General features: G+C 40.5%; 1 protein-coding gene across 1 annotated transcript in view; it reads right to left on the bottom strand.

Annotated features, from left to right (window-relative positions):
- RNF217 (ring finger protein 217) overlaps nt 1–18,838 on the bottom strand; it is a 66,801-nt gene that overhangs the window by 29,889 nt on the left and 18,074 nt on the right. Inside the window, exon 2 of the mRNA XM_032101602.1 lies at nt 3,877–4,110. Coding sequence (XP_031957493.1) covers nt 3,877–4,110 — 234 coding nt within the window. The remainder of the gene's footprint in view (nt 1–3,876; nt 4,111–18,838) is intronic.

Here is an 18,838-nt window from a genome sequence, read left to right as displayed (position 1 = left end):
TGAAACCACCACAGCAAGGACACAAATGCGATCAACATACGATTTAAACCAGTAAAATATATTATAGTCCAGCAAAGCAGACAAACTATATCTGCAAAACCCAAAACATTAACCTTGTGTTTTGTCAAATACGTTATTCCTCACACAAACATTTTCCCACTTATTTTATGATTTCTATTTCTGTTGATTGGAATTGAAAGGATGGATATATACACAAACTTCTATGTCATCTGGACATCAGCCTCCATTGAAATAGAAAAGATTACACAACTTTGTGTTCTAACTCTCTTGCTCTCTTGGTTCTCAGCTTTCTGAAACACTGACCTTTGAGGCTAGTATTTTCCATTTTCTTAGCAAGCCTCTTTACTGCAAGCTACTTTATCTATCAGTTTCCTCACCTCACAGGAAAAGACTTTTCAAAACTGATAGATAATTTCAACACAAAACACCACTCAGTGTGACCTGATGATAGCAAAACTGACAGCACATGAAAAAATATTCCTAGAACCTGAAGGTACAAAAAGCTTAGTGAAATTTTCTGCAGCTTGGTGGAACAGTAGCTATATAACAGGATGGCCAAATTAATTATGCAATTAACTGATTACATGAATTACAGTCTCTAGCTGCAGATATTGTCACTTTATTTGAAAATAAATATGGGCTGCAGCCAAAACAGCTTCCTTCTCCTCATCATCAACGCATCCCCTCTCTTGAAACAGCTGAAAATAAGCAACAACAAAACAAACAAATTTTGTATCCCATTAGGGCTGATCTTTGATCCAGTTCCCAGTGTGACACCAAAACATCAACATAAGCAAAAGCAGGCTGGCAGGAATGAATAGCTGAGAGCAAGGAGGGAGAGCATGGCAAAATCACCACATCTGCAGCAGCTGAAGCTCAAGGTAGATTGAAGCGATGTAGAGCCATGAAGCTATCTGCCACTAAAGGTTAAAATCTGATCCAAAAGTGGGGAGCTAATTGATATAGTTGAATTGCACAGATCAACTCTATCACAGCATCTCTGCTGGTACAAATTCCTGCTAGTTCCAGAACAACAACTTCCAGAAACTCTTTAGTAGTTCAAACAAAAGATAGTTTGTATAGCAACTGCATTGAAAAAATACTTATATTTGCAAAGCCAAGCACTCAAGTCCTCCTTTTATGTGACATGCATCTCTTGATAGAAGTGAACAAGAAAACTTCATTATCAATCTCACAGAGCAGAGTATTGCTTCTCCATGGCAAGTGGCAGTTCAAAAACTAACAGGCAAAATCCAGAGCTTCCTCACGGAACAAGTCTTCTTTCTTACTCTTGTGGAACCTTCACCTGTTCCATGCACAGGAACTCAACCAGCAATTTTTCAATTTTTGCCTATTTCCACTGCACTTTTGCATAACAGCTCTGACCAAAGGTTTGTTAGGGTCTTGTCTGCAACCACATTACACTCTCAATTCAGGACATATGAGAGGGGACAAGGAGATATTCTTAGTTAATGCTGGATCCATTTGTGATAAAAACTTTTATATAGAAAATTAAATAGTTCCCTTGCTGCTCTGTGTGGCCATAAGTGGCACTAATGGTAGAAGAAAGGTTTGGATAGCAAGTTCTCCTTTTCTTCCCCTCCTTCTTCCTCAACATACATGTTAACTTTCTAGGCTTACTACACCAGGACTTGAATCTCAGCCAATTGAACTGCTGGACCTAGACCAGCTTAGCTGACACAATCCAGCTATAGTAAGAAAAATTAATTTATACCTTTGCTGCCTCTTTAAATTTCCATGTTATTTGTAATTTTAAATACTGTACCAAATTTTAGAAATGACATTAACATTTTTAAAGTATCTGTTCAAATGAAGTCTTGGATTTTGGAGTGCTTTCCTGTTGCAGTGTATAAAAGAGTAAGTGTACTGGCTGTGCAGGCTTGTGCATACATGTTCCCACACATGACTCAGTTCTCTTGAAGGCAATACTTGCAATTGCTGGTGCACAATTTATGTGGTGCAACTGCTGTTTGTATGGCTTGCACGTGAATAGGGCAGCCTCAAAAGCCTCCGGTCAGGTGTCTCCTATGCAATACACAAAAGAAAAAAGAGTCTTCACTTCCAAAGAGCCTGCAATTCAAGACACAATCTGTACAAACCTAAGAAAACAGATAATATTGGTCCACAGATATGTGTATGTAAATTACTCACATATACTCTATGTCATATTAGTCATCTTTTTAAACCTTCTCCCTGCAACAAAACTTCTCCTTGTGCTAAGCTTAAAATAAATCACTAAAACTGTACCTACACCAGAAAACAGTTGAGGTTCAGGGAGTATGCTGAAGCCCTGTGGACTATGATCATCCATACTGCTTGCTAGCGTCTTCCCAATTCTATTTCTGACTAGCATGAACTAGACATTCTTGCACACAACACATGGGTTCAGCTCAAAGAATACATTTTGCCAGTCTGTTCCCCCGAGATTTAAGCTCTGTAGATCACAGCTACACACACTGCATCACCACATAACCAGTGAACTGCTTCTGGCTTGCACTATGCATCACAGTCTCCCATTCCTTCTGATTGTGGTTTGTAGGGAAGTTGTTTGGAACATTTTAACTGTACCATTTTAACTCATAAAAGAGCACTGGTTATGCCCTGAGGAATGTTCTCAGATCTGGCAGGCCCATGATACAACAGCTGCACCACCTGTGACCCACACTTGTGGCACACTAACAGCCTCTGACACCTTAAGAGAGGCGGCTGCCAAAGCATTACAATATCTGATCTACCCTGGATTACAACTGATGAGTGGTGATGATGAAGCAGATGCATGAAGGAGAATAGCTGTGGGCAGAAGGAATTTTACTTGCAGTTTCAAATTTTTTCCACCTCAATGTAAAATGACAAAAATCTGAAAACACTGAGACAGTGTAGCATGTAATTCATGCCCTACATAAATATGCACAAATAGCTCATAACTCAGAATTAGCATTACCAACTTTTCAACTCCAATGAATACACAACCTTCCACCTTTTTTAATCTTCATACTGGGCTGAATCTTATGCTGTGTAATTAGGGCTATCTGAACAGTCATCTAAACTCCTACTGAGGAGAACTGGTTTGTCCAGGAAAGGCTAGCTCGATCATGAAATTAACCACAACAAATCTAATAACCGGATGGAAAACTAACACAGAACATGGTGCTGCAGACAACTGTTGTCTTCTGGAATTTAGATGGACTTTTAGCAGCTCAATGCTTCTTCTAAGTTCTTGCTTTTTATCTTTGATTAAAATCACAGTGTAAGTAACTCTTCTACGAAAAGAAATACTGTAGAAGTGGTTTTTTTCCCCTCTATTTCTCCAAGTTTTGCATTGTGAATGATGAGACTACAGTAATGCATAACCTCTGCTAAGGGAGTGAAGAAATAAAAGTCAACAAGCAGGACAGACAGCAGCTCTATCACTAAGGAAGAAGCAAAGACAACAGCCTAACATCACAAATGCCAAGAACTCACTTACCCAGAGTTTCAGGGGAAAGTTAAAAAGTTGTAAGTCTAAAATTACCGGTTATAGTGGTAACTCCCCTTTCCCAGTCTCCTCTGACTGTGACCATATTGTTTGCATGTCGGAAAGAAAACACTGTTTAAATTAAAATGTGTCAGGACAAAATTATGCCACCTATCGAAAAAAATACAGACTGAAGAGTTCAACTGCTTGAACTCTCAGAAGTCAACTAAGTACTTAATCAATGATGTACTACAGGTTCATATTCCTAATCACAGCTTGCATACAGCTCCAGTGAAACAAGAAAGTTCATTTAATGCTCACCAAATGCTGTCCTACTTTTGCAGTGCCATCTAACCCACAGCCCCGGCAAGCATGCTCACTTTGTATTTGTTCTCCAATTTGGCAGGGGTAGGAATGTGGCCTCTCCTCCGGAAGGTTGTAAAGTGCTTGCACTGAGGGCATGGCTTGGTGCTGGAGTCAATACGGCTGAGTTCCAGGAAGTATTTATACTTGATGATGTCGTCATGGGGCAGGTTATAGATGACAGTTGTTTCATCCAGGTGTTCGCTGCACTCTGTGATGGGGCATTTTATATCCACTTGTCCCAGCTGCACCTGCATATGAATGAAAAAAGAGATGTATGACCTTTTGCTTGGAAAAGTTAAGCAAGCATTGGTAAATTTTACGGGGAAAATTAATTTCAAATACTCTAACAATCCAGAGACTATCTAGCATACCATCTTTAAATTATTTGAGTTACACCAAGCTCACTGTAATTTTTCCAGAGAGCATTTTCAAATCCAAACAGAAAAGCTAATTACCCTGACAAGTGAAGTTATTAAACATATTCTCTCAGTGTATGTACGACGGCTACATACGCCACAAAACCAAATACAAGCCCTAACTAACAATGTCCACCCAGTACCCCATACTTCAGGTGTAATGGTCAGTGCACCACTACCATGGCTCATAAAGGCTGTGAGAATGCAGACAATCAAATATTTACATACGGTTTCACTGCAAAACGACCTGGGAATAAGAGCACAGAGAAATTAAAAGTCAGTTTAGGATCAGCAGCTCTGACTCAGGAACCCTGAGCTGGTTCCTGCTCAGCACACTCAGTGCCTCTGCAGCCTGCTTCCAAGAAGCTCCTTACATGCCATACTGCACATGCAGAGTTTTAGCTGAGCTTGGGGATGATCAAGCTAATTAATTTCCCCAGAACTGAAGACTTAAAAGTTTTAAAAAACACACATCCCAACAACAACAACATTAAAAAAACCTTAATAAAAACCAAACTAAAACCAGACAAACAAACAAGCTTGAGGTTAACAGGGCAGAAACTGTTGCTGATCTAATGAGTCCTGATGGTCCCAAGCTAATCCATACGTTCAGATACTGGCAGCGTCTTTCCAGAGCTCCTGGATCCAAGAACTGTGCTGGACCCAGATCTGCAACCTTCACACTTGGCAGGCTTTAACTGCTCGGACTCCACGCCAAAACAGCAGATCCTACTTGGTCTGGGAGCACCAGAGTTGCATTTGCTTGGCAGTGAGCCCAAGTTAATAAAACCCTGCTGACTTGAGAGTCTGCTAGAACCCAGCTAGAGTATGTTTGTGTCTGCCCCACATAATCTTGAATGACTGAGTTTTGACTGCACAAGTGCAGCTGACCACCAGTTCAACTCCTTCCTTATTGAGTATCACCATGAAGAGAGAAAGGGTGCAACCAGCATCTCTTTCCAGGAATTACTGGTTGAAGGGTGGCAAGTTTGATTTCCCTAGACTGCTTATTCTTTAACATGCTCAATTAGAGAAACCTGCCAAACAATACACTAAATAAGAAAGAAACACCGTGGATTTGAATGCAGATCTGGTTGCTGCATAGTGGTACCAGAAGACAGACTCCACTAATGCAGTATTTAAGCATTTAAGTATTAAAAAACAGAGGGCAAAACCCTAAAAAGCAACACAACACAATCCTGTCATTGTTGCTTCAGCAAGTGAGCTACATGGACTCTAACTGAATGATAATTCAGTCAGAAGCCAGAGGATTAGAAGAGTTATAACAACATGGTATCAAACCCAAGGTTTATACTGATTTCAAAAAAACCCTACTGCAGTACCTCTGTTTTCTCAGCAATGTAGCTAAAACTCAGGAGAGCAAAGAGTTTAGGTATATGTTAGAGATTGAAATGCAGGGTATGGATGGTGGCAGAGAGTCTCAGACCAGAGCATGGTGAAGAACACCTCAGCAAGCCATCACTGCTGTGGTGCCCTGAGCAGCCTTGGCTGAAGGCACAGGCGGGTCAGGATGGAGGCAAATCTGTCTGCAGTATGGAGGAGAGGCAGCTCCCCAGCAATACACTCTCTCTGAGGAGGGAAATTCCCCACATTTCATTTCCAGATCTAAAAGGTGGGCAGAGCTCTGCCACATGCAAACAACGCCAGGTTCAGTTTGGCTTTTATATGGACGAGTGCAAGTACAGGAGTATGTACTCAAAGGCATTAATAGAAACAACAAAAAAATCCCCCAAACCCCACATACTACATGCTGGGGAGTGCCAACATTTTATACCTGTAGAACACTGATTCACATGTAGCAGCATGTAAAATTGAAACCAAGCATGTGGACCACTGGACTGCTCTGAGAAGAATCACCCAGTGCATCAAGGAGCTGTACTTAAAAAGCAGATGGCAATCAGTACAGCACTACAGAACACAAGCACAACGAACTAGAGAACAATTTGCTACAGAAACACAAAATGCTACTGCACTAGGATTACCATCAGCTTTTGTTTAGAGAAGTATAGGTATACTTTAAAACTAAATAGTCAAATCAATCCCACCTATGACTACTTCATTTTTAAAAATTCTTTTTAAGCATTAGGGAGGTATTAAAAGAGCCATATCTTTTTGCTAGGAGTAAACTAAGCTACAATGCAATAGCATTACATAATGAGAAGGTGCATTGTATCTGACAGTACTTAAGCATTGCTTATATTAAATGCTAGTTAGAACAGACCTGCATTTATAAAACCAAGGAATACAAAGCTCAACATTTTCTGTACTTCATGCCCACGCAGATTATGATTAATATATGTGGTAAGAGTCAGGTGTGGTTTCAGTGTTTATTTTGAAAATATATTTTACACCCACTTGAAATAAATAATTTTTAACCTCTGTAATAGTTTCAGCTCTTCAAGTTTGGCAAAGACTGAGCCTTTTCCTGTGTTTTGAATGGGACTGAAGTGAACAGAGCTGGCTTGCTTATTAGCAGTAACTTCAATGGAGCCTTGTCCTACCAAAACAGTCCATCTTTGTGCACTAGCATCAGGAATTGATGGAAGTATAGGTTTAGAGGTAGCCTGTCAGGCTACCTGCTGCCACAGACCCAGGACATGCTACAGAATGAGAAAGGAAAAACAAAATAAAACAATCTCTTATGACATTGGTACAAACAACTAGTTTTATTATCTCCCTTCATTTTCTTTTTGTTTTGAAGAGCCTTATCCCTTCAATATCAGCTTCTCACAATGTCAACCCCCCAGGTTTTAAGACCACCACTGTGTATTAAGAACTTCAGAATCCTCAGTATACAGAACAGCATGGTGTACTTTCACAGCATGAGGAAAGACTCATATGTCTAAGAGCAGCTGAGCACAGTAGTGTTAAATGTCAGGCAGCATCCAGCACTTAACACTCAGTTGTGCTTCACTTCTGTAAAGCATCTCAGGAGGGGCTACTCTGCTTACAATTTGGAAGGAGAAAGCAGGCTCTAGCTCCTTTCATACTACAGAAAGGTAACATTTAAATTACTGGGAGAGCAGTATGTACCTCCCCCTGACATTTTATTTTAAAAGCGCTTTTTTTTGGTGGAGGGGAGGGAAGAGAAAGCGCAGGGGTGAACAGAGACAGAACACACACACAGACTCTACACTAATTTACTTACTGCCCAAGAAAGCAATGATACCACCAACAGAAAACAGAAACAGATGGCATGATACTTTAAATCAGAAAATCATTTCCACACTCTAAGCCTTCTTTTAAAGGAAATCATTGTTAACTACACAGAAAGCAAAGTTCAAACTAGACCAGAAAAGCACTGATTTATACCTGTCATTTGGCCTGCCCCAGGCTGGATGTAATGTAACGTTTGCAGGCTGTATGTGAATTGCTGTATTGCTCCTTACAGAAGGGGCCATTCTACTTTATAACATATATCTACAAACAAGCATTTTCTAACTGAAACTTTACTCTTAGTTCAGAGATGCACATGCTTAATTGCTCTTACTTCTTAATGCTGAAAGTGAAAATGGCCATGCCAAATATATACTTCTGTGGAGAAATTTAATTTCTACCAGTGAACCACATTATCCCCTGTAAATTACCAAGGAAGTTATGCATTTTAAAAAAATATTCTGGAAATGCACAGATGCCAAGTGGAGGGACAGTCTAGTGTAGAGGACTTTCATACTCTACAGGTAAAGAAACAGTTGGATTAAAATTCCCTTTATTTATAAGCAAAATCCTATTCCTTTCTAGTTCACTGGAAACAGTTCTTTCATTTTCATTGGCAAGTTACAAACCAGTGACAAATTACTTTTCTTGTTCATTTGGAAAGTGTGTAATTTTGAACTTATTTTCTTCGAAAAACCAGTAATAATTTGTGGAAAATACTTGAAGGACTCACCATGGCTCAGAACTCCACAGTGGTAGGTGCTAACCAAATGAAATCCAAGTAGACATGATTCAAGAAGTGCCAACCAAAGACAGTTCGAACTTTTACTAAGCATTCTGCACCTGTCTTTAAGGCATTTCTGTGTTTTGAGTCAGTCTGGATTCCTGATTTGTGCCAGTGATATCCTGGCATTCGCCACCAAAGTTCTTTTAAAAAAACCCCAAAAACCTGTGAAATACATTCTCTTTTTCAGTTCATTCATCCTCCCTCCTTGCTGTCAAATGGTACAAATCCCCAGTGCTGCTGTAAGACAAGCAAGAATCAACAGCTAGAACTTAGAGTAATTAGATTAGGAGTTACTTAAGTTGTATCACTACCAAATAGCGAAAACATCCTCTGTTTTGTGTGCGCCATCTCCTCCACAGAACATTTTCACACAACTTTTTGCCTGCTGTTCATTACTTCACAAACCATACTGATGGGGTGTTTCACTTCTACTCCCTCTTTAATTCATTTCTCAAAAGACTTGCAATAAATTACTTCCTGAATGCCTGTCTCATTCAGTTGCTCCACCATCTTCTCTGACAACCATCTGTAACATCACTCCTCAGGAGGGAAGGGCTTCACTAGTCTTTATCAGGGCACATATCACTGTCTTCAAAAGGATCCAGAAGGTGCTCAAAACTGTCTATTTGAGCTGTCATTAAGATCATCTAAAGGCCATTTATTATTAATAAAAGTTGAACCAGAGTCTCTTCTATTGTGTCACCAGCTCACAGAGACCAACCCTGAAAGGGCTCATGAGGAGGTTCCCCTTCACATGTCCTCTAAGTAGAGTCTTTGTTCTCCTTTCACAAGTACCACACTTGTGGATGAAGCCATGACAATGGCATGGTGGTTCCTGCTCCACATGACACTCAGAGAGAGAGTCACTAAGGCGCGAACACTGAAGGCTTGAGCAGACACCATCTCTTCTAGTTTTGACAACAATTTCTTGTCAATTACTTTTGCATTAATTACCACACTGTCAACACTAAAAAAGACACAAAAGGAAGCAAAGTCTCATGGCCTTTGACATACTTGCTAGTCCCTCATCCTTCAGGTGAAAGGCAATCAAAAGCAAGAAGCTGGGAGGGAATCTAAGTGTACATAACTGCAATCCAACCATCACTAGCACATCAAAGGTTTAACCTTTCTGCTCCAGAAGCAAGTCTTCTGAATGCTTTACAAAGCATATTTAAACACAGCATCAACTTAAATTCTCAAAGATCATCTCGTTTTTACAACTTCAGCCAGAGGCTGAGACTCCAGCTTCATTCATAACTCTGAGGACCACTGTCAGGAGCACACTTACACACATCCATGTCCCCAGGAGCACTGTGGAATGGTGCAGCTACACACCAGCGAGGGTCACAGCCAACACCACCTGTGTGGGAAGAGACCAGAGTGGCTTTAGCCCCAGAAACAACCCAAAACCTTAACTGGCAAAAATGGCCTTGGCTGCCTGGAGCAAAACCTCACACCATTTTGTTTGTTTCCCGGACAAACTTTTCACTCCACAGTCACATCTAAGACTCTCCTAAAAAAGCTGAGGATAAACTAGAAAGATATTCTTCAGAATGCACCTGAGCTCAACCAAACCTTTTTCTTAAAGGCCTCTTAACTTGCTTTCTCATTTGATGACATGGTGACATGAAGTTCTACTCCTTTTCTTTTTTCTTCCACAGAACTGCTCACATGGATCTGATATCAATAGAAACATTCAGATTTTACTTGTCCTGACCACATAGGGATAGGACTTATAGAAAATAACTTGTAGAAAAAAAAAATGAATACTGAAATTCTCCTTTGCAAGAAGTGAACAATTATCAACATGGAAAGCTCTCCCTTTTTGCCTTTTCATCTCCTGTTACTTCAGTGAGTGAATTGAAAAAGGAAACAATTTTATCTCAGTAATGCATTTAGAAAAACTGCACCGCATTAAATCATGCCTCTGCCTGCTACTACTCATCAAACCTAGTGCACATCACCAGCAAGCATGGAGGTTATGTGCTTTATGTTCTGGAATCCACAGTGAGTTGAAACCCACAGCAGAGGTAAAGCTTAGACCCATTCATGGACAAAACCAGGGCTGGGATGCCCGGACAGCTGCCCATTGAGCTGGGTCACTCTCTGGCAAAGAGGCATGCCAGAGTTAGACCATGAGACTGACCAGCAGAATGCTTTATCTTGCACTGTCCAGGGCTCCCAGAGGTTGCAAAAGCTATCTTTCATCTCTCCTCCCCATACGTGTGTGGGGGCAGAGGGAGGGGGAAATTCCAGTGGAGGAAGTTAACCTGGGAAGAATAATGGCAGAAACTGCAAACCTTGGAGGAATCTGACCCAAACCCACAGCCCTCTAAGCATTCATTAAGGGGAAGAAGGAAAAGTACAAGAGGTTTCTGATTTTGTCCAGGTGTGCATATTAACAATGCTTATGCTGATTTTTCTATTTCTTAGAAGACACATTCACTTTAGTAAAAGATCCAAAGATGCTCATGAAAGAAGAGCTTTGAGGACAGCAGAACAAGCCAGATACCTGCCCTTTCTCAGCTGGAAAATAGAGGCAGTTGCTCCTGCCTAGGAGTGAGACCAAAAGACCCCATATCAAAACTGAGCAGGTACAAGAAGGGATTTCAGAAAAGAAGCAAGGGCCAGGAGACTCACATCCCATGATACATTTAAATAACCTGGGAATCTCAGGAGCGAACCCTGCTTGAAGGGTTTCAGTAGCATTAGGACACAAAAGTAGCAAAGAAGCAACACCTTCTTTGTAATGGTAATGTTTGTTAGGCTTTCAGCATGGGTATAAAAACATCACAGCCAAGTAACAGAACCAGAACAAGCCAACTCTCCCAGCTGATTCTTGTAAAGTAAGATAAAAAGCTATCAGTTACCTCTTTAATTAACAGTCAAATTCAGAGGGGGACAGCCTGTTCTCCTACAGCCAGCGTAAGACTTGTAGAAATTGTCATTTGTGTTTGAATTTGCTACCAGCCAAACCTAACCCAGGTATATCCTGCTCATCTGAGTTCTGTGTTAAGGCACAAACTGCAAGAGCCCATGCTTATACAATGGGAAGGTGAGGAGGGAACAGGTTGAACACGATGCGATACAGACACAGCAGCAGCCACTGACCACTCACTTTCCCCCTGCCACTGGGCAGCAACCCTCACTTTCAGCATGCCTGACCTCCCAAAAGCATAGAAGTCATGATGTGTTCACTGTAATTCATTTAAATACTTACCTCAGAAGACAACTAAGAAAGAAAACAAAAAACCCTAACTCCCCAAAAATCAAAATCCTATTCTCCCAATTAAGGAGATTAAACCAAAGTGTGCTCAGTTACTTCAACAGGTAATTTTTATGTATATGACGCTCTCCCACAGGAACAATGCTTAAAAAGCGGTTTCCTTGTCCTGCTTACAACAGGAAATCATCTACAGTCAAACTCCAACCTCCACCAGGTTCAGGCTGGACTAACCCAGGTTCAAATCTATTCCAATGGAATAATACTGTTAACTATTAACAATAATTAGTATCACAATCAAAACCTTTCCCATGCCTTTCTTAAAGATGGACATTAAGTTAACATCCGTATGATGATCAGAAGGCTGGAGCACCTCTCTGATAAAGACAGGCTGAGGAAGTTGGAGCTGTTCAGCCTGGAGAAAAGAAGGCTCCAGGGAGACCTTAGGGCAGCCTTCTGATACCTAAAAAGGGCCTATAAGAGAGCTGGAGATTACTTACAACTGCATGGGGTTACAGGACAAGAGGTAATGGCCTTAAAACAGAAAGAAAGTAGGTTTAGAATAGATGTTAGGAGGAAATTCTAGATGATGGGGAAACACTAGCACAGGTTGCCCAGAGAAGTTGTTGATGCTCCATCCCAGGAAGTGTTCAAGGCCAAGTTGGATCAGGTCCTGGGCCAGCTGGTCTAGTGGGTGGCATCCCTGCTCACAGCAGGGGGGTTGGAACTGGATGATCTTTAGTGTCCCTTTCAATCCAAACCATTCCATGATAAACTGTTACAGAACTGTGAAAAAACATGGTCCCAATCTTCACTTGGAATCACCACTTTGGTCTTCAGGTGGAGTCAAGAAAAATCCATAAACAGTGAAAATTTATCCTACAATTATTTATGTGGAAGAAGACAAGATCAAGAGTTCATTCTTCTACTATTCTACTATGTAGTAGTCAGGTTCCCCACCAGACATGAAACCTGGAATAGGCTCCTGAGCTCCCATTAGCCAAGCAGCATTTTATTTATTTCAAATAAAATAAGGCAAATCACTGTATATTTGCACAACCTATTCACTAATCTGTATTACTGAACCTCTAATACAGATAAGCCCAACTGATACTATCAGCAATAGTTAATCAACCCTTGGTTTCTCCGGCAACAGCTGCTATGTTTTACTGCTGTACCTACAGAAATACTTCATGATGCTTCATAGTCTTCCAGCAGAAAGTGGTACTTAGCATAAAATAAAACTCTCATAATCAAGCAAAGGAGGTAGGAGAAGAGAAGTACACTCTTCCTTATCTCACTATTACATCCCAGAAGATGGCTACAAAACCTAACAGAGTTGGCATGGATGTGGGTGAATACTTAAAAATAGCGAGAACTTTTAACACAAACGTCTCAACTATTCTCTTCACCAACCTGATCATCTACATTCCCCAGCCCACAGAAAAAAGGACAGGCATTTTATAGCTGTTCCTAAATTGTCCTGCTTTCCTTCAGAAGGATACCTACAACTATTTTCCATGCCTTTGCTAGTTTTGAGGTTGTGAGTTTTCTCATGCATGTATTAATAATCAGTATTTTCATGCTTGACTATCAGACATGAAACCAAATTGTGTCCTCTCTACTTGATGAATTTAATAAAGAAAGAGCAGAGTTGCATAGGTACAAGCAAAACCAGAAGAAAGCCTGAAAAGTATTTTCTAACAGGCAGGTCATTGTCAGGAGTAACAGTAGACATTTCTTAGATTCAAGGTATAATGTATGAGGTTAAAATACTATCACTTGTCTTCCCCTACAAACAAAGTCACTTGAAGAAACTTCTTTATGTGATCAAGTTGTTACAAAATAGCTAAGATTTGATTTATAAATAATTATTTTGCTCTGCCTTTTTTCAAAGAAGCCCATCTCATTGGACCAGTACCAACCCACAACACAGCTCGTTTTGGTGAAAATATATGCTAATAAAAAATACCATGAAGTGACTGAAATTGGTAACTTTTACACGGCTTCAGTGATGGATGTGCATGCTGACCTGTATTCAGGAATAAACCTTGGAAAGGCTACTGCAGAACAAACTTTCAAGCTTCTCCCCACATGCCATCACTTGGACAAACCCTAGATGCTGTGCTATAGCTCAAATTTCACATTACTTCATCAAGTTATTTCTCACAGTGCATTGAAAGTTGCAACCACATTTCGATTCACATTTAATGCAATGACGGATACAGCCACAACAGGGAGCAAACACACAAGATAAACAAGTGTAAACAGCACAGCATTCTCCAGGGAGCTGAGGCAAAAGCTTAAACAGTGATTCCGATCCATACTTGGAGAAGCAGAACTGAAGTGTCACCCAAGATGGGACCAAATAACCCACCACCAAAGAGTTAAACTGTTACCTAAGATACCTCAGTAGAAACCCGCAGCACAGAAGAAAAAAATCATCTCATGAAAGTTGAAAGTACAATTCTGTCCCATAATTGATCTAATCCTGTAGAGTGCTGCACTCATCTAGTGCACAGTCATTTCTAAACGGCTTATTAAACAGCCAAGCTATCAGAGTTAATTGTCCTGAAGATCAAACTCTGTCTGTAATTCTGGGGTTGTTACTGTGTCAGGTCAGTCTACCCAAGAATCTGCCAAATAGGGTTCTCACTGAAGCTTGATTGTCCCCTTGATTAAGGGACAGTTTGTGTATTGATTGCTGCAGACCTTGTTTGTCAAAAGCAGCTAGAATCTTTATATCATGAAACCATTAGAAACAGCAAAACAAGGGGGAAAGCAGACAACACAGGTGGTGTATACCAGGACAATCAAACTGTAACTGTTTAGAAAAATATATTCCACTTTCCCCTAAAGCAGAGAAAACATGAAACGAGTTCATTTAAATTCCTAGAGGCAGTTCTATCAGCTGACTAGGCTATTAATATACTCATTTTCACATCAGGTTTACAACAAGAGAAGAAATTACAACTTCCCATTTTTTACAAATTCTCTTTATAAAGATGAAACAAAGCAAACCCACTACTAGTTATCTCATTTGCTGTTTATATATGTAAATCTATGTCTATCAAAAGTATAACATAACAAGACCTTTACAACGAACCTTTTTTATTACTTCAAAACATTGATATGGATATGACAAAGCTGTTGCAAGGTAGCATTGTGCTCCAACAGCCTGCTTTTGTGATGAGGCAAAAATGAACAACAAAGGTAGAATAAGTCAAGTGTCCCAGGTTAGACTCCTGGCTAAAATCTCAGTGTTAACAGTGAGGAAGAGATCTGATTTGTGCAAAAGTACCATTGTGATAAGGCTGTGGAAATACTTGTGTGTAGGAGAAAAAAAACCAACAAAAACAAAACAACTAAAACACCACAAGATAAAATAAGGTTTCCTTTCCCTGCCTTAGGGGTCTTTAATCACTTTGAAAATAACAGCAGTCCCAGACAGCGTATGAATATGGAAAGGTGGGAATAACTGTTGTCATCACTGAATTCAGATCCCTGCCATCATCCTTTTTGGCTGGTTATAGAGACTGGCCTGGAATAGAAAGGAAAAAGGTAACTCCTACCTACACAGACTTCTCTTTCTGGACGGTATGCCAGGTTTACCCCATATCACCAGTTTAACCCAGCGTCTCCAGTTAAGTGATCAAACATCTACACAGACCTGAAAGGTTTGGGGTGCAGGTCCAGCCAGACCTCTCACATACCAGCTGTTCCCAGTATCCCTCCCCTGGTCTCAGACCCCTTCAGCCACTCCATCAGGTCAGCCAAGACTGACATTATCTCAGACTGCACCCTGACTAATAGCTAAAAATTTATGGAAGTCAATGCAGCTCTCTCTTCTTCCTTTCTCCTTTAGAGAGCAACTGCAAGGCTGCAAGGAGAGAAGTTTCAGTTAGCTAACGCAGGAGACTGAAGTGTTTTTAAATTAGTTTTCCAATTGATGAAGCAGCTGAATTAATTCCCCCTGTGACACATGATCACTAGTTCACAACCCAAGAGATAACTGGGAAGCGCACAGACACAGAGACTCTTGCAGAGGTAGCAGGCCGCCAGTTGTCTTACTTGTCATGTCAACCTACACCTTCAGATCAAGTACCAAGCACACCTCATGTTAACTGTGTTTACTTTTAGGAAGCTACAAGCCCAAAATATGCTCAGCAGCTCCTCTCAGTAAAAAAAAAAAAAAAAAAAAAAAAACAACTTAATGGCAACTACAGCACCAGGGTTGTAGGGGTGCACTTGATCACTGCCTCCATGTGAGAGTCTAAGCAGCAGTGTTTCCTGCACAGGTGGCAGAATTTCTGTTCTTCAGAAAGCAGCCTGTATTTTAGCATAGCTACGTGATTATTAGGTTTATGAGTACTAATGTATATTTCCCCATTTTGCACAAGTACTTAAAATGCTCAGTAACATGCACAAAAATCCTTCACTGAGCTTCGGGTCTCAGCCCAGCATTTGCCCTAACACCCACCTCACAGCCCTTCAGATGGTCTTCACGCTTACCACTTCTGTTGGCACAATTCCTGCCCTCCTCTCAGCTATCTCCCTGAAGGATACAAGAGTCTTATCTGTAAAGCTAGAGCAAGAGGAATAGTTATGAAGTAAGTTTTTTAAGATGAAGAAATAAATTACTTGTAATGAAACAACTAAGTTAATACGTAACCTCAGCAACTTTGGACCAAGAAGCAGAGAGGAACTCTACCAACAACTGTCAAATATGCTACAAAACATTCTGAAGCAGCTGACCAAAAGAATAAAACAATGATTATTAAAAGATATACTGTGAACAGGACACCTCATTAACTTGACATACACTGCAAGAAGTTTCTACTAAGTATGTTTCATGTTTCTATTCTAAGAGTAAAGATATTACCTCTGGAGACACCAAGTTAAAAATGGTTGTAGTAGGAAAAGCTGCTTACAATCAGAAGAAAACCACTGCTTTTTCATTTCTGTAGGCACTGCCTACCTCTTTACAAAAAATAACTCAAACTTGTCTCAACATCATCCCCTGCAATACACAAAAAACCCCAAAAACAGAAAAATCAAGGATTATTGACAACAAGGGTTTGAAAAATGATGAACAGGTTGTTAGACACCTAGATAGTTCACTTCTGCCAGTACTAAACTTTTGTAGGGCTCCAGAAACTGGTTTGTCACACTGAATTTTTATAGAAGCATTTTTGCAGTACCAGTAGGTATCAGAGTTTTCAAACCACCACCAGAAAGGACTGCAGCCTGGGGACCAGGAGGTGGGCAGGTGAAGTGGGGCAAAGGAGGTATCAAGTCAGCTATATCCATCTCCACTTCTGAAGCCATGGACTCTAGTAGTAATTGAATTCAATACCAGTTGAGGAAATCCTAGTTTCATTAATTATTTCCAAAGAATGTATAAAGTCCTCAGTGGGAGGACTTACCAAGTAGGAACGGAAGCAGCGCAGGAGTAGAAAGGAATTGTTACAAAGCACGACAACAGAGAACACAAGAGGGTTTGTACACAAGGACATACGTCTCTTCAACTCCAGATTCTGACAGACCAAAAACCAAAGGGTCAACAGATTTTGTGACAAAGAGACAAACAGATAAACAGAATGATTGTTAGCAAGGAGGAGAAAACTTTTTGAAAGTATTTGATTTAGCATTTTGTTAGTATTTTCATTGAAATGGAAACACCCTACATGATATCAAACACTGACCTGTCTAGTCAAATATGGCCCCTCTTGAAATACTAGTTTTGTTTCAGATTTTTAATGGTATAAGAACTATTGTTCTTTAGAAAAATAACCCAACAGTTCTTCCAGATCTGCACACTGTGATTATTCCCTATGTTTAAGTAATCATTGACCACCATTTTCCACCAAAACAAGCCTCTATAGAGGCCTGGGTAGCTGCAGTCATTCATCTCACAAAGGGGAAAGACGTCACAGCTGTGTTAGCATGTTTGGGGACAGGAAGAAGACAAGAACAGAAAATTCAGGAAAAAGAAAGAAGAGACACCCATATCAGCCTTTCCTAGGAAGTCCTGCCTTTCCCATAATTCGCGTCTTTTCTCTCCTGCAGTTTTGCCCCAGAAAAGAACATCCTCTTGCCTGACATATACGTGGAAAAAAGTCTAGTCTTCAAAATTTTCTGAATCCACCTAATTTTCCTGACTTACTTGTAAAGCCTTTTTTTAACCTGCACAAACAGCAGGAGCTGCCACTAAAAGCTGCTGTCGTTGCTATGCAGGAAACTGCTGCCCCAAAGCACACTGACCTTCTGTGCAAGAGAAAGGCAGGAATATTTGTATTTGTGACTTTTGTGGCTTTGAGAGAATGCTCAAAAACCAAGATAAGTTTTATATACTTTTCACAATGCTCCCTGCAACAAGGAAAATGGGTGGCATCCTGCTGCAGAACTAAGTTTTGAGTTGTACTCACATTTCTAAGAATCAAAACATCGCTGCCTGAGAACAAACATGGCTGAGTTAGTTTCCTAATAAACTCATGTTAGCTTCCTAATAAACTCGGCAATTTTAGAATTTCTGCTCATGTGTGTCTACTTCTGACTCTTCCCCACCACCCCAATACACTATAGGTTTTTGAACCTATAGAAGAAGAATCATAAAAGCTGAGAACTTCTGGCAACACAGTAGGACAGAAAACCAGCTTGATGGTTCCCAAAAATGGACTTTCCCCAACCACTAGGATTTCTAGTACTTGTTAAAACAAGTCTCAGAACTTTCCTTCGTGGCAAGAGACCGGGTTCAGTGACCTCCCCACCCCCATATTCACAACTGGATAGGGAGGGATGGTAGAAGCATCCCTCCAGAGCTAGTCCCTGGCACTCCCCCACGCCCTTTATGTTCACACCTGCTGTCCCACTGTGTGCCTGTGCGGCTCCATAACTTCCTACAAATACAGAGGCTTACTACACTTTTAGTACCAAGTAACTTACAATATTAACATTAGGATGGCACATCTGAAATTCAGTGGGTTAACTGAATGAAAGCCACTCTGACTTTCTTTCCTCACACACTCCATGTATTTCCTACATAAACTGAAGGTGACCTAGTTGAAACAGCATGAAGAGCATAAAAAAGACTAATTTTTTTTTTGGTCAAACTTCATTTGAGAACAGGCTAATTCACTCAAACAGCAAGAAAAGAAAAGTAACTAAATAAATCTGTTAGAATTTATATGAAAATATCAATGGTGTGGTGAGGCACTGCAACAAGTTGCTAGAGAAGCTGTGGATGCCCCATCCCTAGAAGTGTTCAAGGTCAGACTAGATGGGGCCCTAGGCAACCTGATGCAGAGGGTGGCATCCCTGCCTATGGCAGGGAGGCTGGAACTAGATTATATTTAATGTCTTTTCCAATCCAA

This window comes from Corvus moneduloides, chromosome 3 (assembly GCF_009650955.1).
Source record: "Corvus moneduloides isolate bCorMon1 chromosome 3, bCorMon1.pri, whole genome shotgun sequence".
Lineage (NCBI taxonomy): Eukaryota > Metazoa > Chordata > Aves > Passeriformes > Corvidae > Corvus > Corvus moneduloides.
This window is presented reverse-complemented; position numbering and strand designations above follow the sequence as displayed.